At 36.7% G+C, this 25,790-nt stretch overlaps 1 protein-coding gene across 2 annotated transcripts in view; it reads right to left on the reverse strand.

Moving 5' to 3' along the window:
* nav1b (neuron navigator 1b) overlaps nucleotides 1-25,790 on the reverse strand; it is a 70,361-nt gene that overhangs the window by 42,108 nt on the left and 2,463 nt on the right. For both annotated transcript variants that reach the window (XM_084129609.1, XM_084129608.1), the window contains exons 2-3: nucleotides 21,791-21,893; nucleotides 15,514-15,861 (exon numbers count right to left, since the gene is read on the reverse strand). In XM_084129609.1, the coding sequence (XP_083985735.1) occupies nucleotides 15,514-15,861; nucleotides 21,791-21,893 (451 nt within the window). The remainder of the gene's footprint in view (nucleotides 1-15,513; nucleotides 15,862-21,790; nucleotides 21,894-25,790) is intronic.

A 25,790-nucleotide genomic window follows, 5' to 3' on the forward strand; every position in this document is an offset into this window, starting at 1 on the left:
GGTGCACAGAGTCATACACACAACGACAAAACACCATCAGATAATAACAAAAGTCCAAAGCACAGGCAAACAGGGAAATCCAGCAGAAGATTGAGGCCATAACACGAGAACCAGGATAAAGTGCTCAGAATGGCAGTGTAATACAAACAAGACTTTGCAAGGAGTGAATGAACACACGTGGTTTAAATATGTAATAATGACAAACAGGTGGCAGTAATCAACATGATGAGTCCAGGCAATGGGTTATGGGAAACGTAGTTCATGAAGCGGTAAAGGAGGCTGAAGGAGTGTCCTCTGGTGGTTATCATGGGCACTACAGCTGGCAGGTGTGACACCAACATTATTTTATAGTAAAATTACATTAAAACCATTCACAACTTTTCCACTGGATATGATAAGTTAACCAATTAACAGGTTTTTACTGTAGCTTTTTACAGCGTAATTTTACAATGTAAGATGTGAAATGCATTTCAATTATTAAGTAATGCTATATTGTTAGCATTTGCACAAAATTTAATTCATATAATTGGACTAGTCTTTATGCCAATGGTCAGAAGTGTGGCTAAGAGACAATTAAGGCAGTCTGGCACCACAAACGTCTGAACTGAACGGAATTAACGTCTAAATAATTTGGTCTACTACCTCTAAACTAGGTTTCACTCTCACAGAAAACCTCAAGTGTTGACAGGAATAAAGGCAGCAGTGGCGCCGATAACTTTAACAGGTCCATTGGGGTTTTTATGAAGAATGGATCATACTTGTACTTAAGAAAACTCAGATCACTCTACTCAACTAAAACACCAATACTTGATGACAGAGTATTAAACCATTGTTTATTCTGGCTACAGCTCAAATTGGCAGGTTGATTTGTATTCTGTGTGATTAAAAAATTGAGGAATGACTTTGGGTGGGGAGGTTTTGTTGGGCTTGAAATACTGAGCAATTATGTTCTCCTCCCAACTTTATTCCTTATGAAAAGCATGTGGGGCTTTGTGACAACTCCCAGCGTTCAGCACTCATATCAGCTGTGACTATATTTTGAGTTACACCCATATTGGTGAAAAAATCCATAAGTGACACAATACGCAGAGAGGAAGAAAAAAAAACAAGAGTGTGTAGAGTCTTGAGCTATTTACCAGATGACCGATTCAAACAAGCACAGTTACTCTAACATAAAACTGACCAATAAAATATCCTTCCACTTCAAAAGGACGAAAAACACTTTGAAAAAATCCTAATTAGACTCAACCTTGACCTCTGTAAACATGAACATGCACTTTGCATGTAGGTGTTGCAGTTTAACTAACAGGAGCCACTCCGTTTCTTCTTTAAAGAGCCTTTTCTCAGATTACACAGCATCTGTTTGCACTTAAAGTAATACACAGTACATATTTACATCAGCAGTGTTGTTATTGTTATCTAAATCTAAAACTATTTTTGGTAATTGAAAAAGAGCTGAAATAATATATATAAATATCCAATTTGGGACATAAACAAAAATGAAAAATGTTGCATTGACAACTAACTAACTGAAAAAAAGTCAATAAGGAATATAAAAAAACAAAAACTAATAAACTTACTGAAACTTAAACCAGGCCTACAATTAAAATGAAAACTAAAAATATAAAATCCAATTCAAAATATTAACAAATAATACTAAAATAACACTATACATCACTAAGACACTGATGTTCAGTAAATTATTAGTGATTTATTATTAGCAATATTATTTTTATATTTACTATAACAATGATAAAAACAATAACAAATTCTTTCACCAGTAATATAGTTCATTAGAAACCGGTGTGTTTACTTTGGCTATTTCGAACTCGACTTATCCAATCAGAATTTGGAACCGAACCCATCCGTTCTATAATAAATAATACAGAACAGCGTCCAATTTGATGATCCTTAAAAAAAATCAGGGATTAAATAAAACATATTGCTGTCAAAGGATTTTTCCCTTCATAAGCACTAAAAAAACCCTTTACTCACTTTGAAAAGAACATGGTTCTGTTGAGACACGCAGATGTCGTCAGAGGGCGAAACTCCCTGCGCGAGAATCCTTCATTCATCGCTGAGTCACACGAAATCACGCACACTCATCCAGTCTTTGTTCACGCTTAATCCAACTCTCATCCATTGAAACTATCCGACTGAGATCAGGAGTCCCTCTTTCACAGGCAACACCCCCGTAAAACACCCCCACCTCCCGGAGAGCCAGTAACTGTGTCCAGATGTTCAGCAGCGTCCAGCGTGTGCAAATACAGCTGCATTACTGGACCTGCTCATGTTCAGTACAGTTACTCCTTCAGTGAAATCACAGCGCGCGCACACACACACACACACACACACTTTGTACATCTACCCTAACCTTACCCATCTCCACTAAGTGCCTAACCCGAACCCTGACCCTAAACCTAAACCTACCCATAACCTATAGACTCCCCAATATATAGTTTGTAATTTAAAAATATATTTGTTGAAACATATGTATTGTTTTATACAAATAAACAATCTGTATTTGAAAACAATGTGTATATTATTTATTAAAATAAGGTCATAAATAATTTGAACTCAACTGTTCAACTTTTGGGTTATTTTAACCAAACTGGAGTTTAACCCAATGCATTGGGTTAAAATAACCCACAGTTGGAAAGGTGCTATACCAACCCATATTTGGGTTATTCGTTGGGTTATTTTTAACCCAACATTTTTAAGAGAGTACAGTTATTATAACCATATCCATTTTTTAAAAATAAATTCAGATTTCTATTCAGCAAGGATGCATTAAATTGATCAAAAGTGACAGCAAAGACATTTATAATGTTACAAAAGTTTTCTATTTTAAACAAATGCTGCTCTTTTGAACTTTCAATTAAAAAATCTATCACAGTTTCCACAGAAATATGAAGCAGCACAACTGTTTTCAACATTGAAAATAATTCTTGAGCAGCAAATCATCATATTAGAATGATTTCTGAAGGATCATGTGACACTGAAGACTGGAGTAATGATGCTGAAAATACAGTGCTGCATCAGAGGAATAAATGAGAAAATATAAACACTCATTTTAAATTGTAATAACATTTCACAATATTTCTGTTTTTACTGTATTTTAATCAAATAAATTCAGCCTTGGTGAGCATGAGACACTTCTATCAAAAACTTCTTTAAAAAATCTTACTGACTCCAAACTTTTGAACGGTAGTGTATCAAAGCACCATAGGATTACTGTACCATTTTATAAGGGTAATATAATGCATTATATACAGTACATATACAGCTTCATGGAAAGTGTTTTGATATTTACAACACCATTCATCTATACTGACAAAACCGGTGAGTTAAACTTCAGGCTACGTGTCTGAACCAGCTAACGCCAGAAACACACACACTTCCCATGACAGACCGCTTTGATGGCTTTTCCACACCAGCAAACGCACACATTCATCTCTGTTCACCTTTGATGTCGAGAGCTTCTTCTGAGGTTCAAGCCAGAGTCCAGCGGGGAAAGACTCGACGAGCACCATGTGAGCATGAGGAGGACAGGGAAACGCTGGGATATATTAGCTGTGAGCGAGTTGCTGAGTGAAATGAAGCTTGAATCTCTTTCTGTCCATCTCATTTCTTTCATGAGGCTCCAGTGGTGTCGAACCATGTCTACACATATACACAAACACACACATAACCACACACAGATATATCTCCCAAACACACTGTGTGTGGCCTACGCTCCTTCAGCTACGAGGTTATGTGCGCACATCATCTGGAAATACGGATAATCATAACATGTACACATGTGTATCCGCAAATAGCAAATGAATGCATCTTTCCAGCCCTAAAGGGCCTGGCTGCCTATAAAGGTACTGTACAGAATTTTCATAAAAGTTGCATAAAACCTCAGAATTAGACATTTGGTAACACTTTATTTCGATGGTCCACTTTATTCATTCTACTAACTATAAGTAACTTTGCTACATGTCAACTAGCAGTCATTAGAGTATTAGTAGACTGTCTGCTTAAAGGGTTAGTTCACCCAAAAATGAAAATTCTGTCAGTAATTACTCACCCTCATGTTGTTCCATCCGCATAAGACCTTCGTTCATCTTCGGAACACAAATTAAGATATTTTTGATGAAATCTGAGAGCTGGATCACTCCTTCATAGGCTGCTAGGTGACCGAAACTTGCTGGCCCAGAAAAGTTATTAAAGAGATCGTTAATATAGTCCAAGTGACTACAGTGGCTCAATCTTAAGTATATCAAGCGACGAAAATACTTTTTGTGCGCAAAAACAAACAAAAATAACGACTTTATTCCACTAACGACTTTGGGCCTCTAGTTGGTTCACGTAGTGTTTTTGCGCTGCGCGTCTGTGTTACACGTCACCACGTAGGCTCACTATTGGCCGACGCTGGTCATGTGTGTGATGCGTGATGACGTGTAACACAGACGCGCTGTGCAAAAACACTACGAGGCCCAGAGAGAAGGAAATGAATAGTGGAATAAAGTCGTTATTTTTGTTTGTTTTTGCGCACAAAAAGTATTTTCGTCGCTTGATATACTTAAGATTGAGCCACTGTAGTCACTTGGACTATATTAACGATCTCTTTAATAACTTTTCTGGGCCAGCAAGTTTCGGTCACCTAGCAGCCTATGGACAAGTGATCCAGCTCTCAGATTTCATCAAAAATATCTTAATTTATGTTCCGAAGATGAACGAAGGTCTTACGCGGTTGGAACAACATGAGGGTGAGTAATTACTGACAGAATTTTCATTTTTGGGTGAACTAACCCTTTAATATCTGCTAACACTTTATTTTGATGCTCCACCAACAGACTTTCTACTGACTATAAATAACTTTGCAAGTACATGTCAACTTATTCTACTAACCTGAACCCTAACCTAACAGTCTACTAATACTCTAATGACAATTAGTTGACATGCAGTTGCTTATAGTTAGTCTAAAATGAACCATCAAAATAAAGTGTTACCAAAAATTTAAATACAAAAAAGCAAGACCCCACTGTATTTGCACCTTATAAAAATATGCATGTTCATAATTTTTCATCAAAATGCAGTAACTATAGTATAGCAGTAACACTGAAAGCACTCTTCTAACTCATCTTTGTGCATCCAAAATTTAAGACAGTCAGTAAGGCGAAATCTACAGTAGGATTAGGTCAATGTACACTCAGTTTCAGTCTAAAATACGGCATATTATGGAAGTTAAATGGGTTACAAAATCCATAGAATAAAGTAAAAGCAACAACCTATGTGCATGCACATTTCTTTAGTTTGGCTTTATAATTAACACATGAATATCTGCCATAATGCCAATTTTCATAGTCATCACATCTGCCCAACCAGACGTTCATTAACTGAACGCAGTTCACTTGTGCAACAAGCTCCTAAAGACACACAATAATGTCTCTCTGGGATTTAGACCAATGCAGTGCATGAATAACAACACATCATTCACTTTTATATCCTTGTGTCATGAACACATTTCTGCCACAATTATTAAATGAAGATTTCAAACTATAAATCAAATGACTTCAATCCCATCAAGCTGCTTTTGCATGAACAAATGCTCCATATGCACGCGTCACAGTGTTAATGAGCGACTTTTACACAACAAAGAGCTTTAGAGAGTCTTTTACACCAGGCATCTGTTAGATCGAGATGTAAGATTGTGAGTTATGTTCACAGAAGGGAAACAAATGATGTGAATCTCTCAAACAAACCACAAAACAGCAGCTCAAGCCTGAAACATTAATAAAAGCCATACACACACTTTCCATGCATAAGCCCAGAAGAAAACGTAATTGCTCAGAGGTTGCACTTTCACAGCTCAAGAGACTTCTTAATTATTAATCATTTAGGTATCAACTTTATCTCAGATGCTACTTTAAGATGCTTTTAGTAATAAAATCACCAGACAAAAGTCAATAGTTGTCATAAAATAAGTGTATAGACCGGATCTTTTGCTCCAGGAAAAATGGGATGGGAAACTTTGGTGTTTACAGTGAGATCTCTGATATTGGTGTTTTAGCAAATCTGAGCACATCTCTTCTGAAACTCTTGATTTGAAAAACAGGAGAATTAAACAAAAAGGTCCTTTATTTCATCTCACTGCTGTCAAGAAAAACATCTGACATATTAACAATAGAAATATTGAGATATTAAACATAAATGTCTAATTTTTGTTTTCCTTTTCAAGCATTTTGAGAGCTTTGCATGGAGATAAAACATTTATTTACACTCCGGTTACATACCGGCATATATGGTTCCACCAAGAACCTTTAACATCCATGGAAAAATGTTCTTAACACTAAGAAAAAATTGGTTCTTTGGGCAACCAATAATGGTTCTTTAATGGCATCACTGCGAAAACCCCCTTTTGGAACCTATTTTTACGAGTGTACATAATATTTACTTGTTTATCAGAAATTCAATGTCAAAGCACAGCATTCCTATCTGCACTGCCACAAAGGAAACCTAATAATAGAGATAATTCACTGACACCCACATGAAACACCCACAGCCGTGAGGAAACGGCACACATGCTCCACCGCAGACGTCTGCAGTTCCAGTGTATTTCCAGCAGGGGTCACAGCATGTGAAGCAGGACCCCGTCACACACTCATGCAGAAGAGCATTCAGCCTGACCACACATAGAGCTTGTGTATGTAATGGGAGTCCTAGAATAATATCCCTCACGACCCCAGACACCTCTCCAGATGTGTGTGTGTTTATTTGTCTGTAGGACAGCTGATGTCCACATGCTCGGAGATCTAGACTGGTCACCCTTCCTCTTGTGGTCAATGGATTGCATCCTGTGAAAACGTATTTGGAACGAGGCCTTGAATTACACGAAAACCTCACACCTACTGTAAGCACAAATTGCATAAAATGCTGAGATCCTTGCTGGAAGTTAAAGTTAAAATTTCAGAATGGCTTGTAATACTGTGGACTATTCAAGCTCAAAATGGTTAAATTGTCAATAAACCAAGTTTGAACTACAAAAAATTAAAAAGTTTGATATTCTAAAATGTTACACACATACAAAAGTAAAACACTGTCAGGGTAATACACAACACTAAACTAAACAACACAAATGCTCAAATGAACATAACTATTAGCACAAAAAGAAACTCTTTACATGTGATGAGCGAAGATATCTTCAAACGCTCTTTTCCTCATCGAAAATATCATGATCGATGATTTTACCAAAAAAATGCATGTATTGTAATATATACATTTAAATAATCCAATTAAACATACTGTAAATATATTTTTTCATAAATTATGATTCATTTTATATTATTTTTTATCATCATCATTATTATAATAAAATTAAACAAATATATTTTTTCATAAATTATTAAGTGATTCATACTTTTTTATTTTAAAGAAATATTGTTCTAATAGTATCATCATTATTATAAATATTTGTATATTTTACTATGCCATGCATAGTCTTGATAAATAAACATTTAAATAATATTTCTTTTTTCATATATTATAAAGTGATCCATACTTTTTTACTTTTAGAGAGATATTATTCTATTGTTGTTATAATTAAAATAAATATGTTAAAATTGTATTATGACATGCATTGCCTTGTTAAATGTAATTTTATATATTTTATTTAATAACATACATTTAAAAAAATGTTTCATAAAGTATGTAGTATGTGGTAATTTATACTTTTATATCATTTTATTAAAAACAAAAACGATTTTTACAGTATTTTATACTAAACCTACATGTACAGTCTTTCTAAATACAATTTTGTGATGAGATAGCATACAGTTTTCACTTAAAATTATTTTTAGAATAAACCATCAGCAAACCCACATTCCTTACATAAGCCTCACTCTAATAATCATGCATGCTACTACAACCTCAATGCAGTTTCTAAATGTGCAAAATAACTTCTCTGATGTGATTTGCACTGTGTATCCAATCTCGTGAAAACCCTGCCTGAAAGGACACAGGAAGAAAACGAATGCTGAAATGATTACTAACACATAGAGAATCAATGGCACACATCCATTCATTAGCCTCTCACTCCAGCCCTGCATTGTAATATGCAGCCATTTTCCATCCGCAGTCACACACACACACACACACACACGCGCGCTAATATACTGACACACCATGTTTCACTGGGTCACACAGAGTCAGGCTGATGGGGGTTACTATGACAACACATCACGACCCATGCGTTGCAACACAGAGAAAGATGGAGAGGGACGGGAGGAGGGATTACTGGGAGGAAACACACCATTGCCACCGTACTGTGTGTGCATCACCAGATATGCTTTCCTTTCAAACAATTTTCACAAATAATTACAAAGTAGCAGCACGTTTAATTAAACATTACGTTTTGAAGTAGAAAGATTGAAATAGTATTTTCTTGCAAAACATACAGTACTTCAGTAATCACTGTTTTATTTACAAAAAAAATGTAAAAAATATATATATATACCTGGTGGAAGAAAAAAATTGTGAAGAAAAAAAAAATGGTGGAAGGACACAAGCCTGTAAACAACCACCCTAGCAACAACAGCAACACATAGCAACACCCCAGCAACCACCTACATGAGAAAACACTACTCGCAGTAAAAATCTACTTATACAATTCCTTTTTCAATGTTTCTACTGTGAAGTTTTTCCCTTGAGTTCTCCGCGTAGACGACACCGTTGTCCAAGCAATCCCTATTCACACGGATCCGCGAAAACGACTAAAAACGCTGTAATCTGCTGCCAGGCCATTAGATGGCGATAAAACACTATAGATTGAACACGTAACGTGTTCAATTTATATAGTGTTTTATCGCCATCTAATGGCCTGTCAGCAGATTACAGCATTTGTGCATGACGTCATCATTTTCAGAGATTCACGTTTTTGTTGTCAAAACTTGCACTTTGAAACTCATTTTCAAAAGTTTGCGTTTCCAGGCACCCAAAATGGCATTGTTGTGTAAATGAACGGCCAAAACGCATAAAAAAGTTTTTTAGGTGAAAACGGTGACGTGTAAACAGGCCCTAAGTCCTGTGTTTCCAGTCATTCTTTGCAAAGTCTTGTATGTTGTTACACTGCATTTCTGAGTGTTCCTGTTTCTTGTTTCTTGTTTGTTTGCTGCCCTGTTGCTCAATTGGATTGTTTGCCCTTTTGCCTGTTATATGGATCACGATTCTGGATTGTCTCAATAAAGCTGCATTTGGATCGATGGATCTTGAAATGTTGGAGGAAGGCGGCAGATACAGATGTATTCAGGTCAAGCCCAAACCGCTCACCCTGCATCCAGCATCCCAGAGAGCACTGACCATAATTGACACTGTAACCCAACCATGTGTTTCTTTAGGAGACTAGAATCTCAGTACTTCACAATCTCAGATGTTTCTGAGTCATTGTGAAAACGTCCTTTTATGGAAATGGTCGAGCTTTAGGGTGAAACATGAGAGCGTGATATCAGAGGCACAGGGACATATGGAGACGAGAACATGGAATGGCACTTAGAGCCTCGAAGATGAGCTAATACAACAGAGGTTACAGTAACCTTCATCATCTTTATTTACATTGTGTCCAAATGTGCAAGTATCAATGTCATAAAAAACAAAATCACCCTCAAATGAATAATCCAATAATATTAGTGAATTGCATCTGAATGTTTTACTTTTTTTCAGCCATGTACAATTTTTTTTAAACTTTATTAACTACATATTAAAAATAGTGTATATTATATATATATATATATATATATATATATATATGCTATTTTTAATATAGACAAATAATATATAATATAATATAACATTATATAATATTATTTATTATATTATTTTATACATTAAATTATTTATATATATATATATATATATATATATATACACACACACAAATAATATAATATACAATTTATATATATCATTATATTTTATATATATATATACATACAAAAATAATATATAACATAACATAACAACATACAACATAACTTAATATAGTATTATTTTATATTATTCATATTATATATCATTATATTTGATATATACATACATACACAAATAGTATATAACATAACATAACATAATATATAATATGATATAATATTATTTATTATATTATTTCATATTATGTATTATATTATTTATTATAATATTATTTTTGGTTACACTATTTTAAGGTGTCATTGTTACAGTGTAATTATATATTTAAGTACTGAGTAATATTAAGCAACTACATGTATTTACTATAGGGTTAGGGTAGGATTAGGATTTGGTTGAGGGTTAGTTGCATGTAATTATGCATAATTTATTGTTATTATTACGGTAAGTACATGTTACATATGTAACAAGGACACCGTAAAATAAAGTGTTACCTTATTTTTCATGACTGTAATGAGAATTTTAGGGGAAAATGTTTCATTGTCAAGAAAGTAATGTCACAATCTTAATGATGCTAAAAATATGCCGCTGGTCCTAAAGACAACTATAACAAAACACAGCACTTGTGAATCCCTTTGCATTAGCATTAAAGATTGAGGATGGGTTTGACCGTGAATGGGAACAGAACGGGTGAGTCTCAGGGGACACAGTAATACACCGCGCCGGAGCACATGGTAACAGACACAGGAGCTACAGCCTCGGGCCAGACACAATCAATACACAATATTTGTCTAACTTCAGACTTAGCTTTTTGTCTATATTTGTAAACTGAGTCCAAACTGCAGCCCATCAGCAGTTGGCATCAAAAAACATTACTTAGCTCAACTACTTAAGCTTGCAAAAGCTAATATTTTGTCATCTTCCAGCTTAGCTCCTCCAGATATATGTGCTATGCTGTGTTGTTCTGTCCAGTTTAAATGACACATCTCAAAACTAATCACAGCCCTTCTACTGTCTTTATACAGTATATCAATATAGTACTCATTCACTACATATTACAAATCAAAAGCACTGTGGTATTAACATCACATGCACACTCGAAACACTATCGCTCAAGAACATGGAATCGATCAAGGAAGACTAAAGCATCTGCGAGGGAAAACTTTAGCTCTCATCAGCTCATCTCCATGGTTACCAGATTCAGACTCATCTTCCCTGAATTAACTTGTGCAATTCTTCTGCACAAATCACCAATATGCCACTAGCTGTCAACAGGAACAAAACAAAACAACTAAAGGCCTGCATTACAAAACTTAAAAGATGAAAAAACACGTAACAATCTTAATTAAATGCAGGAAAACTTACCATGCAATTGAATTAAACCTTTTCAACTAAACAAATAGTTTGATCTGATTATTTTGTCCTATAGTTTTGTAGTTTGAACTTAAATTCATTGATTTAAACCAACTATAAAGTAAATAAATACTTACATTACTAAGTACTTTTTACTTACATTACCGTAATTTTTAACACACGTTTAGTTTGCCACAGCACTGACATTCGCACATTTATGTTCATTGAATGATGCAACAATTACCGTAGTCAACATATAACCATCCCACAACCTCACCACAAGTCCCACTCTTCATTCAGCACAGTGAACAGTGAGGTTCCAGAAGTAAAAACTCCATTCATTTTCCCTACATGGAAATTAATTTTTAACAATGACTTACAAATCTTTAAAGACAGACCTATTGTGAGCTACGAGATTGTTAATCAATGATATTTGCTTCTGCTAAAGCTGTCAGTCCTCATTATTTCAACTTAGTTTTAAAACAACCGTGTTTAACAGTGGAATTCCTGGTGAAAACTACATTACCCATGATGCTGTGCGGAAAATTCCACCAATCAGAGAGTCGAAACAAACAAAATACGCCAATAGATCTCTTTAGCCCCGCCCACTCCCATGAAGCACTGCGAATGATGTAATAAAGTCGATCTCCCTACGCTCTCAAAATATTTCAATATTTCAATATAAACGCATATTTTGTAAAAAACGTAAAATATATTGTTTATATTTTTATAACATTTGTAAAAAAAATTGTAAACATTTTTAAATACGTAGTTTTATATTTCTTCATAGTTTTTATTTCGAATATGCTGTTCGCAGTGCTTCATATTTTCAAAAAGTTTGTAATGTTAAAATTCACCTTGCACTCTATGGTGAGTGACCACAAACACTTCAACAATAGAAACTCCAAGATAACTGAACATTAAACACTAACATTTCCCTTTACTCGAAAATGCCGAGAACTAAAAATCCACCCATGCAGTTTCAGTTAATGCAACAAAAATGATTAATGTAGTCCCAACACAATGAAATTAAGTTAAATGCTTCTCTTACTTAGTATTTTTGTCTTGTTTCCAGTCCAAATATCTAACAATACTTAAATAAAGATGCATTACTAGATGAGTAAAATGACATAAGATATTAAGACTTGTTTTCTGGGGAAATAAATAAAAATTAACTGAGTTTTTGCTTTAAAAAAGCAAAATGATCTGCCAATGGGGTAAGAAAAATAATCTTGTTTCTGTTTGAATTAAGATTATTTTTCTTACCCCACTGGCAGATAACTTTGCTTTTTTTAAGCATCAACTCGCTTAATTTTGTTTAATTCCCCCGGAAAACAGGACGTAATATCTTATGTCATTTTACTCATCTAGTAAATGCATCCTGATTTAAGAACTTTTAGATATTTGGACTGGAAACAAGACAAAAATTCTAAGTAAGAAAAGCATTTTTTGCAGTTGTAATGAAATGTTTGCAATTGTGGGTAACACTTTAGAATACTGTTCCTTCATTAATGAATAATTACACAGGAACAAACTAGTAACGAATTATTAACATTCTAGTAACTACTATTAACTAACAAGAAACTCTGATTAACAAATTAGTAAGTAATAGCGCTCAGATGAATGTAGTAGTTCACTATTAGCTAATCAATAACTACTATTTTTTTTCATACCTCCCAGAGAACTACTATCTACAGGTTCATAATTAACATGAATAATGCATAATTTATAATAAAAGGTAATGGTAACCCACTAGTAATGACTCAAGTATTACTACATCATTCAAAAGGAACTAATAATTATTTGGATCAGTATTCTAAAGTGAAAAACATGATAACTACCTAATATTGACTGAAGTCATTGTAAGCTTTTGAGATTTTTGTAAGATTTTGAATAGCAATTCCTTCCAATGGCTTTGGTAACACTTTAGTCATTACTAGTGTGTTCCCATGATCTTCACTTTAGAATACTGATCCAAATAATTAGTAGTTCCTTTAGAAATATGTAGTAACACTTGAGTCATTACTATCCAAAACCTTACAAAAGCCTTTAAAGCTTACAATGACTTCAGTCAATATTAGGTTGTTATCATGTTTTTCACTTTAGAATACTGATCCAAATTATTAGTAGTTCCTTTAGAATGATGTAGTAACACTTGATTCATTACTAATGGGCTACCATTACCTTATATTAAACATTGTGCATTATAAATATTTATGAACCTGTATATAGTAGTTCTTATAGTCTTCAGTGAGGTATGAAAAATAGTAGTTATTGATTAGCTAATAGTGAACTACCACATCCGACTGAGCGCTATTACTTACTAATTCGTTAATCAGAGTTTCTTGTTAGTTAATAGTAGTTACTAGAGTGTTACTAATGCATTACTCATTTGTTCCTGTGTAGTTATTCATTAATGAAGGAACAGTATTCTAAAGTGTTACCCAATTGTGTTACTTTAGCTCATTTTAAGTAAGCAAACTGAACAAGCAGCAAAAAAAAATTGAATAAAAAAAAAAAAATGTAATCAGCACAATTTGACAAAAATATAAATGCTTGCATTTGCAAGACTGGCCCAATAATGTAAGTGATAGATCCTTCAACTGACCCAAAACTGTCTCTGACCATCCGTATTGTTAAGGCCTGTTCTTCTTTATGCAAGTCTCTCTCTCTCTATAGTAGAGAGTGAGAACGAGGGCTGGGTTTGATCACCCCACCGCCATGCGGCATTCTCTAAATCCCTCTGCATGAGCTTCCCAGATAAAGCCCAGATTCACGCCCAGGAGAACTGGCCTGGATTTCATCATCTCAATACACGTGCAACGTGTGAATTTGGGGGGGTGTGACCGAGCAATGAGCTGTGATGATAATTTAAAACTCTCAGTAGAAAAAGAGCAGATAGAGGAATTAGAAAGACGATCGAGGCCAGTAAAGAAGTCAAATCTTCCTGAGATCAAACTCCCTGCGGCTGAGTGCGGATCGAGTCCAAGAGGAACACAAGGTCACTCCGATGGCATGCAAATTATAATGATTATAATGAAATCGAGACCTGACAGATGGCTTGACTTTGCAAAAAGACACAAATGGTGACTTGGCTGTTATATATGAATGCTGCAAATCGCTGTTAGAGCTGCACAGAAAAGGTTTGGCTTCAAAGGGTAAAATTCAAAGGGCCAGAAAGTGTAAGGTTGCTAGTTCAAGCCAGCACCATTGCGCCCTTGAGCAAGACGCTTAAACTGGAATTGCTCCAGAGGGATTGTCACTGAGCTGCAAATCACTGGATAAAAGCGTCTGCTAAATGCCTACTTGCTATTATTTTGGTGTGCAATCTTGCTATCTGCAAAGCTGCTAGCTATCAAACTACTAATGAACAGCAAACTGTGTATTTATTATTTTTACAACCGCAAAAATTAACAATGTTACTATAGGCTACAATCAACTTGCATTGACCTTAGTGAATGTTGACGAGACCCAAAATGACAAAAAACATGGATTGTTATGTGTAAAGATACGGTTGCATAAGATGTCATTAAAAGCCAAGCACTGTGATATATGTGACCACTCCATTTAGATGGACAGCACATGTCCACTATCCAGAGTATATATGGTGTCTGTTTCATATTTGTGTTAATCTAGCCACAACTAAATGACATTTGAAATCTAATTTAAAAATAGAAATATAAAACAATGTGATTTAAACACTAAATTCACCAGAAACTCCAGCACTATCTGCAGATTTTGAAGACTAGAAACTACCTTCACCTCAATGTGAAAAGTTTTATTTTTTTTCGTTGTTGAAGAAATTAATACTTTTATTCAGCAAGGATAGGCGTTAAATTGATCAAAAGTGACAGTAAAGACATTTACAACATTACAAACTTTAACTTTGTAACTTTTCTGCATTTTCGAGTGTCCTGTACAAAAGTCTGAACCCCCTGTATTAATGTTACGAAGCTGCGGCAGAACCAGGAGGGCTTCGTCATTCCCAGCATCCCTGCAGGTCTCTCTGGTACTGTGGATAATTAGCATGACCCTCTTTGATGCGCTACTCACTGTTGCCTTTTTAATCTAGTGTACTTACATGGCAGGTTAACAGCCGTACTGCGTCTCCTGGTCCCATTCTTGACATTCGAGTAGCTCTTATGAATACTTCAAATCAGACATTACGATCCTCTTCATAAAGTCTTCCATTGGCCTAATCTTTTTCAAGTTGACAGGCTGAGAATATTTAGCAAACAAACACATGCAGACACTCACCCATTGGCCAGATTGTCATCGTCGTCGTCATTAAGGCTCTTGCAAAGTACATCAGAATCACTGAGGTAGCCGGACTTGAGGTCGCTATCTCCTTCGATGAACTCGCTGCGTGCCGTGTGGCTGAGGCGGCTGGAGCAGCGAGCGGGCATCGTTTGAGAGGTGTATTGGGACGAGGCTTTGGTTCCCGACAGATAGCTGGATCCGGTTGAGGAAGGGGCATCTCCGGCTTGCAGACGAGGACTGGACTGGCCGTGGCGCCAGGAGAGAGGCGAGGAACGGTTGGAGAGGCTGGAGATGCTGCGAGCGTTGGTTTCATCACTGTCGTAGCACACGCTGCTGTCCAAACAACTGTAGATGGAAAGAGAGGGTTACTGATGCATTTAAAACACAACATAATAGGGTTGTGGGATGCGATGAAGGCCACAGGAACTCATGACCTACTAAAGAAAAGGATGCATGATCATCTTCATCTGTTGAGGTTGCAGATTGCATAACCAGATGCACCAGCTCATATGAATAATATACCAGCTTCCTCCACCACATAAACACTGAGTAGCTATTTTTACCCACTTCTCTTCATCAGACAGCTGCGAAATACCAGAAATGCACTAGTGCTTTGAAATATTTGATGCCATGAAGGGAGAAAATGCACACAAACATGTTGGCATTGGGTTATTCGGTTAGTGTTACCCAGGGCTGTTAGTTTGGCATGTTATTCTTACAGGTGGGTCACTTGGTTTAAAGTCACCATGAAATCAAAACTTACAGTACTTGTGTTTTATGGAATATTGCAGGATTTACTACAAATAGTTTTTTCGTGCACATCATTATTTTATTGTGCCGTCATAATCTTTGATTAAAATAACTTCCCCTTCCTCTTGCAGCAACATCTCTTCTCTTTCTCTGATGACGAGGGCGGGGCAACCTGTCACTCACATGAGATCCACCAATAGCAAACCACAACCATCCAATCAATTCCCCACAGACAAAATCAAGCCCCGCCCTACATATGGTCTTGTTTCAGAAGCTGTTTTACTCACATATATGCCACAATAGGGAAGAAAAGACGATCAAAACTTCCATTTCATGCCAACTTTAATATTGTTTAAAATGTTTTTAATTGCGATTTTTCTAATAAAAGTTTTTAAAATGCTTTAAAAAAAATTGTTTCAGGTTTGCTGTGCTTCTGTAGGTCTGCACAATTGTAGGTCTGCACAATTTGTCCAATAAAATTATATTATGATGATATGATCAATATGGCTTTCAAGTAGTAATTAAAAATACAAATTGAGCATTTAATATTAATGATAATATCTATGTAAAATTAAAATACTAATGCTTATGTCTAAATTTCTACATTTTCAAACCTTTAATCTGGCATTATAGCAGAAAACCTGGACTGGAGATAAAGGACTGTATGGAGTTTCTAGTCAGAATAAATGTTTTATTTCTCTGTACTTTCAAAAAACAACTGAAAATAACACACATACCGCCTTATTTCACTGCATTGGCCGAACTGACGGCCCAGCCACTCCCAAACCTCATGACCTGCTTTTCCATTCTCTTTCAGTGCCACATCACATCCTACTTGAAGCCAAAGCAAAGTTCCTGCTCTCTCCAAGTCGTGCACTGTGTGGCAAGACTATTTATAGAGTTCTTCTCATTACTAAAATCAACAAGCACAGTAAGGGCAAGATCAGACTTAAACTACTCTTTTACATTGTCTGGAAAAAGTCTGTTTGCACATGCAAAAGTGACCACCACAAGGCCATAGCATTGTGAGAGGTTGCAAATGCATTGTTATGCAATTGTTAGGACGTTACTAGGAATGTACAAGTGTTTACTTCCAAGTCTTCATGATGAGCTGGTCACTAGGGGCCCTATTTTAACGATCTGAAACGTAAGTATCAAGCGCGAAACACAAGTAACTTTGTGGGCGGGTCTTGGGCGCTGTTGCTATTACACCGGCGGGATAAATGACTCTTGCGCCCGACGCAAATCTAAAATGGGTTGGTCTGAAGTAGCTTCATTATTCATAGGTGTGGTTTGGGTGTAACGTGAAATAAACCAATCAGAGCATCATCTCACATTCCCTTTAAGAGCAGGCGCGCTTGTTCCATGGCGGATTCCTATTATAACGGCGGATTAGCCAGGAGCGGTTCACAGCCGAGGAGACCGACGTTCTTGTCAGGGCCATAAAAGACAGAGAAGTGACATTGTATGGGGATGGAGAAACCCACCCAAATAAGCTTCGGTTAAACAGGCGTATAATTATTTGGGTAAATGTGTAAGCTAGATTTATGCCTATTTTTTCACATCTTCATTGGACACCACAATGATTTCCCTCGTGTGGAATATTTTTCCTTGTAATTATGTATGGTTTGCAAAAATTTTAATTGCTGCATCTGTGTAGATGAGAGAACCAAAGTGTATGTGCGTTGTGCACACGCTACATTATGGCCAAGCATGCGCCCTTAAAATAGCATCTGAACGCGCCACTGAAAACGCGCCACTGACTTTAGACTAGGTTTCTCCTGGTCTGTTGCGGAATTGTTTTCTGAAACTGCAAAATAGCACCAGGGAACGTTTGCGCCGGAACATGCCTCCTCTTTTCACTGAACCGCCCCCAGGAGCGCAAGTTCATTCCCTAATTTACTGACGTGCGCCTGTGGAGGGAACAGTCTCCACTGTGCGTCGGGTGCAAAATAGGAATGACACATGCGTCGGAGTACAAAGTCAATTGCGCTGGGTGCAAGATCTGTCTGATCTAGGTCTGTCTTTGTACAATTTTATCACATTTTGATGTGCCAATTATATCTGTAGCACCAGTACAAATGCACTTAGTATTAGTTTAATATTGTAATGTACAATTATAATATTATTACTATTATATAGTTTAAGAGTTTGATCAAATCACTAACCATAAAAATTAGTAATAATCATTATGCTATTACAGAATACTACTAAACATTTTGCTGGTTTTGATTAAAAACTCATCACATGTTATTACCAAAACATTCTGAATTGATAAAAGGCTTGTTTGCAAAAGTAAACACATGACAAGCTGTTTTCCTAAACAAAAAAAGCATATGAGAACTTAAAAGCGTCCATGTGGTTCAGTAATTAATCACATTTTCCCATTCAAGTGCATCTTGACAATAACAGACTCCAGGTGTACTCTAGTGCAACAGGTGTATGATGTGAATAGACATGAAAAATCAAACACTGCACCTCTATTTTGAGTCATCTTGAGTTGATTTAGTCCATGAATCTCCATGTCTTAAAGGATAACAGAAGCATCATGTTACAGAACAGCTCACTAGCCCAGGGCTTTATACACACTTACATTAGCGTGGCTGTGAATCTGTGGGTTGAGTCTGGCTGATCTAGTATGAATCATTTTTACGCCTGCGCCATCAAGTCTTTGGAAGATCATCAGTCTTATACAAGTGCTGCTGTTAAAATGGAGGGTACATTAGCTGCAGGTCTAGAAATCATGCTTATATACTACAAAAATGTTCTACTCAGAAACTTAGTAGGGTAGAGAATAGTAATCCTGCAGGGAAATGTTTGATGTTAGAAGAAAGGACAGGCTGAGATATCTCGGGGCAAAACTGAGATAAAAGTTAGCACAATTGCTATGCTAAGCACATCTAGCACACCTTTGGGGAAGGAGAATACATTCATCAGGATCAAGCACAGAGCTGTCCTTAGCTTCTCTCTAGCTTACTCTGTCACTTGAATATGAATGTATATCTTTTGCCGTCAGAACTGCCTTAATTCTTCATGGCATAGATTCAACAAGGTTATGGATTCCTCAGAGATTTTGGTCCATATTGTCATGAGAGCATCATGCAGATTCTGCAGATTTGTCTGCACATCCATGATATGAATCAGTTCCAGCACATCTCAAAGCTGCTGTATTAGACTGAGATCTGGTGACTGTGGAGGTCATTTGAGTTTAGTGAACTCACTGTCATGTTCAAGAAACCAGTTTGAGATGATATGAGCTTTGTGACATGTGCGTTATTCTGCTGGAAGTATCCATCAGGAGATGAGTTCACTGTGGTCATAAAGGGATGGACATGGTTAGCAAGAACACTCAGGTCGGCTGTGGCGTTTAAATGATGCTCAATTGGTACTAAAGGGCTCAAAGTGTGCCAAGAAAATAATAACAAACCATCACACCACCAGCAGCCTGAACTGTTGATACAAGGCAGGAGGATCCATGCTTTCATGTTGTTCACGCCAAATCCTGACCCTCATTTGAATGTCACAGCAGAAATCCAGACTCATCAGACCAGGAAACGTTTTCCAATCTGCTATTGTCCAGTTTTGGTCAGTCTGTGTGAATCGTAGCCTTAGTTTACTATTTTATATGACAGGAGTGACACCAGTGTGTGTCTTCTGCTGCTATAGATCATCTGATTCAAGGTTGGATGTGTTGAGTGTTCAGAGATGCTCTTCTGTGTTCAGAGATGCTCTTCTGTGTTCAGAGATGCTCTTCTGTGTTCAGAGATGCTCTTCTGTGTTCAGAGATGCTCTTCTGCATTCAGAGATGCTCTTCTGTGTTCAGAGATGCTCTTCTGCGTTCAGAGAGACGCTCTTCTGGGTTCAGAGATGCTCTTCTGCATTCAGAGATGATCTTCTGCGTTCAGAGATGCTCTTCTGTGTTCAGAGAGATGCTCTTCTGCGTTCAGAGACGCTCTTCTGCGTTCAGAGATGCTCTTCTGCGTTCAGAGAGATGCTCTTCTGGGTTCAGAGATGCTCTTCTGTGTTCAGAGATGCTCTTCTGTGTTCAGAGATGCTCTTCTGCATTCAGAGATGATCTTCTGGGTTCAGAGATGATCTTCTGTGTTCAGAGATGCTCTTCTGCATTCAGAGAGACGCTCTTCTGTGTTCAGAGATGCTCTTCTGTGTTCAGAGACACTCTTCTGCATTCAGAGATGATCTTCTGGGTTCAGAGATGCTCTTCTGGGTTCAGAGATGCTCTTCTGTGTTCAGAGAGATGCTCTTCTGCGTTCAGAGACACTCTTCTGGGTTCAGAGATGCTCTTCTGGGTTCAGAGATGCTCTTCTGTGTTCAGAGAGATGCTCTTCTGCGTTCAGAGATGCTCTTCTGCGTTCAGAGAGATGCTCTTCTGGGTTCAGAGATGCTCTTCTGGGTTCAGAGATGCTCTTCTGCGTTCAGAGAGATGCTCTTCTGGGTTCAGAGATGCTCTTCTGCGTTCAGAGATGCTCTTCTGCGTTCAGAGATGCTCTTCTGCGTTCAGAGATGATCTTCTGCGTTCAGAGATGCTTTTCTGTGTTCAGAGATGCTCTTCTGTGTTCAGAGATGCTCTTCTGTGTTCAGAGATGCTCTTCTGCGTTCAGAGATGCTCTTCTGCGTTCAGAGATGCTCTTCTGCAGACTTAGGTTGTAACGAGTGCTTATTTGAGTTACTGTTGCCTTTCTATCAGCTGATCCAGTCTGGTCATTCTCCTCAGGCCTTTGGCATCAACAAGACATTTTCACCCACAGAACTGACACTCACTGGATATTTTCTCTTTTTATGACCATTCTCTGTAAACTCTAGAGATGGTTGTGTGTGAAAATCCCAGTAGATCAGCAATTTCTGAAATACTCAGACCAGCCTGTCTGGCACCAACATCCATGCCACATTCAAAGTCACTTAAATCACATTTCTTCCCCATTCAGTTTCAACAGACTGTCTTCATGTTTACATGCCTAAATACTTGAACTGCTGCAATGTGATTGGCTGATAAGATATTTGGGCTAATGAGCAGTTGAACAGGTACATATGCACATACACATATATACATACACTCATCGGCCGCTTTTATCTGTACACCTGTTTAACTGCATGTACATATATACTGTATATATACTGTATATAGTTGTGTATTCATGTTTGTACATCTGAGTCAGTAAAGCCTGGAGAGCAGCTGATTTCTGTGTGTGTTTGTTAATATTCGTTGATGGAAAGTGTTTCATTGTGTATTTATGAATGTGGCAGCCAGGTGTTTGAATGACTGAAGTGCAAACTCTCCTAAAAGACGTGGGAGGCTGCATGGTTGTGGAAAAAGTAATCGTTTGTGTATAATATAAAGCCTTGTTTATATTCATGCTCTTTGTGGCACAAATGTGTGTGAAGATTGTTTCCGAATAACATTGTGGTGCTTTCTCCCATGGTTCATTGAAAAGCAGCAGTTTGCATCCTCGTAAATTAGTTTGGCTGTGATTTTTCATGCCATAAACATGCGCTGGTTCTCTCTCACCTCTGGCTGAGCGTAGCTCCTCGCAGGCTGGACATGGTTTCCTCCAGGTTCTGTCTGAGATCCAGAACATTCTGAACCGTCCGTTTCCTTTGAGACTCGGGATCTGCACACATAATTAGCAACCAAAATACAATGAACAGTGAGTATGCAAAACAATGTTTTCATCAAGGAGCAGTATTAAGAGGATCAGATCATAGGATTTTCATTGTATGTTATATAAATGCATATACACCAAAGTTCAAAAATTTGGAGTAAGTAAGCTCTTTTTTTAAAAGGAAATTTATACTTTTATTCAGAAAGGATGCATTAAATTGATCAAAAGTGGCAGTAAAGAATTTTTTTTCTATCAATCACAGAATCCTGCCAAAATATTACGGTTTCGACATGCAGCACAACTGTTTTCAACATTGATAATAATCAGAAATGTTTCTTGAGCAGCAAATTGGCATATTAGAATGATTTCTGAAGGATCATGTGACACTGAAGACTGGAGTAATGATGCTGAAAATTCAGCTTTGATTTTACAATATATTACATTAGAAAGCCGTTACTTTAAATTGTAATCATTTCACAATGTTACTATTTTTTGCTATACTTTTGAGTCTTGGTGAGAATAAGAGACTTCTTTCAAAAACATTTATAACATCTTACCTACCTCAAACGTTTGAACGGTGGTGTATTCATTGTAAAGAAAAAAGATCAGTTACACTTTATTTCAATGGTTTACATTCTACTAACTATAAGTAACTTTGCAACTGCATGTCAACTAACTCTCATTAGAGTATTAGTAAACTGTTAGGTTAGGGTTCAGGTTAGTAGAATAAGTTGCTGAAAAGTTAGTATAGTCAGTAGAAAATCTATTGGTAGAGCATCACAATAAAGTGTTAGCAGATATTAAGCAGACAGTCTACTAATACTCTAATGACTGCTAGTTGACATGTAGTTGCAAAGTTACTTATAGTTAGTAGAATGACTAAAGTGGACCATCGAAATAAAGTGTAACCAAACAATCTAACATAAAATAGTTTAAAATCAGCACAATATTTGCATCTTTGAAAAAGATGAGTTTCTCAAAAAGTTTCTACACCAATATTTCCTCAATTATTCAAAGATGCAAATGGCAAAAGTACTCGATCACATTGAGAAGATCACATTCATGCAAGAGTTTGATAAAGACAAGTTCCCATTGAAACAGGAAGTTGACCTTTTAAAGAGATTGTCTTGGTTTTTAAATAGCCAATAGCCTTTAGTTTACATCAAGGCCTTCAAAGGTCTTGAACATTAACCCTGAAGGCAGCATAAAATGAGACAAATGCCAACAACCAGATAGAATCATTTAACTCCATCACCTACATTAAGAAAATGAAAACTAAGAATGAACGTCTCAAGAAACTAATGCTGCCTGTTCAAGCAGTTGTAAACTGGCACACAATTTCTTGAAAACCTGCGGCTGGCTGGTGGTCAGCATGTCAACAGCATGTCCAATCAATCCCATGGTGCACTTAGGCCCAACGCTCACCCTGACATTATTAACGACTGGACTGCTTTACAGACGACGAGAGGTGGTTTACAAGCATTACTCTTCAGCAGATAACTCATGTCAATCAAGTCTATTCCCATGAGAGAATTAAGCTAATTACATCACTAGACAGACATGCATGGTGGAAATAGTAAATGAGGAGACAAGATGACAGTATTTCACTCGTTTTCACTGCAAAGGACGTATTTGACCACTGCAAACAGGTATAGCAGTGGTGCTCACACAGATGACAAAACTGAGCTTCACCTGTGATTTGTCCTGACATCCACAGAAACAGGAAGTTATTATTTCAAAGAGCTTGTCTTTGTTTTTAAGAAGCCAACAGCCTTTCATTTACGTCAAAGCCACTAAAGGTGAAAGCTAACAGTCTTCAACATGAACCCCAAATGCCAACAATGAGATTATGAGAACCAGAAAGCCTCTTATCACTCCATCGCCAACATGAGAACAATAGATGAAAGTCTTCTTCTGTCTCAAGAAACTGTTTTCTGTTACAGCAGTTGTAAACTACCACACAACCTCTTGAAAACCTCCTACTTTCTACTGTACGGTCAAATAAAAAGCAAGCATGCACAAAATGTTTAAATTGATACATTTGCATCATGTATACAAACACCCTCATATTCTACACTGCAACCTTAAATAGTGTGTGCAATGCTCCGATGCGATCTCCAGCTCCATGGGAGATTAAACTTTAATATATGCTCTTTTTCCCCATATGCTTTGATCTGAAAGGGCATACTGGACCACAGCTTCATTTTGTGCATCACTGCTGCATATGTGAGCACTGGTGCAGTTTAATGATAGACAGAACAACCAGGGGTGCATTTCTTGTACAATAATGTATTGTAATTCGCTGATTAACAACCACAGAACGATGCATCGTTGGAGAAAATAACCAACTAGTCACGACCGTTTCCTGAAACTGTTAACATGGTCTCACCTCTGTCATTTGAACCACATTGGTTTAACAATACAGGACTGTCGTTAAAGAGTTCACACGCAGGTGGAAGAGGAATAACTTCTGCTAATTAATCTTTTCGAGATCTCAGAGATGCTGCTGGAACGAACACGGCAACTAATGACTACTTCACGGTTTTTGTTCCATGTCATTTTGCTTTATTGATAATTGATTCATCACAGGATCTCGCATACGTCATACTCTGGAGTTCCCTTGCGCATTTTACGCACATGCACACTTTTCAGATTCGGCCCTGATTGTAGTGTTGACACGCTAAAATATATAGATTAAAATGTATATATATATTTAAACAGAATGAAAGATATAGAATTTACTGTATGTTAGATTGCTTATTGTGCCCAAGAGCATGATCTATTTAAGTCCACATGTTATTTAACAAGAAACTATACTTCTAACTACAGGTTGAGAGCAATAGTTCCAACCATGTAAGTTTGCGATGCTGTTTGCGAATGTTGGAATATGGTTTAAGGAAACGGCAAATCATTGAACTATGTTGGTAGGGACGGAACTCACAACCATAGTTGGCAAACAATGCTTTCATGAAACGCATATATAGCTATATATATATGTGTGTGTGAAATAAAATATATTTAACCGATTAAAAAAGTGGTAGTGCTCTTGTTCCAAACTCTACCAGCAGTTTTGTAAATGTTGTGTATACATAGAAAAAAATTATAAATTATAATAGTTTTTCAAGCTAAACCATTAAAAAATCCTTAAAACAAGACACATTTACTTGAAGAAATGCTACATAATAATGATTCAAAGATTGGATATAAGTGTGTTTTTAACTTGTTTTAATCAGTTTATACTGAAAATGAGTGAAAAGGCTGCTAGTGCAGAAAGACAAAATACTCTCTCAGATATATTTATCTTTTTGTAAGGATTTTAAGATATTTTACATTAAAACAAGTCAAAAAGACTTATTATACAGTAAATAATATTTTCATATTGGTATAACGTCCGCTATCAGTCACCCTACTCTCTAGATATTGATCAGTTATTTAAAAACCAGTCAAAGAAAAAAACATGATCACAGTCCCTCATAAAAGCTTACATATCCGCCATAACTTGCTCTATAGACGGTCACAAAGAAGCCAAATTTGGCCTCAGCTCTTTTATTTCTTAAGTTTCCATATAACTGTTCCTCAACTCAAATTGTTGAGTTGAACTATTGTCTTTAATTGATATTTTAAGCCTTCCCCCTCAGAGGTTTGGACCTTCGTTCAGCTGCGCTGTACAATAGAATCTGTGAATGCACAGAGGAGAGAAATACTCCATTCTGAGCTCTAATTCAGTCTTGTGACCAAGAGTGGTATGTGTGCCACATACGTCTCATAAGGACGTCTATTATGCAGCGGTTTATTATGCACAACAAATGAGCATAAACTCTACGTGTGATTCTGATCATAAAAAGAAAGAACTTTGATATAGAGATTCAATGAATTATTCTTAGAGACCTTGTGATTAAATGTTCC

The sequence above is a fragment of the Abramis brama genome (assembly GCF_963993115.1).
Source record: "Abramis brama genome assembly, chromosome: 11".
Taxonomy (NCBI): Eukaryota; Metazoa; Chordata; class Actinopteri; order Cypriniformes; family Leuciscidae; genus Abramis; species Abramis brama.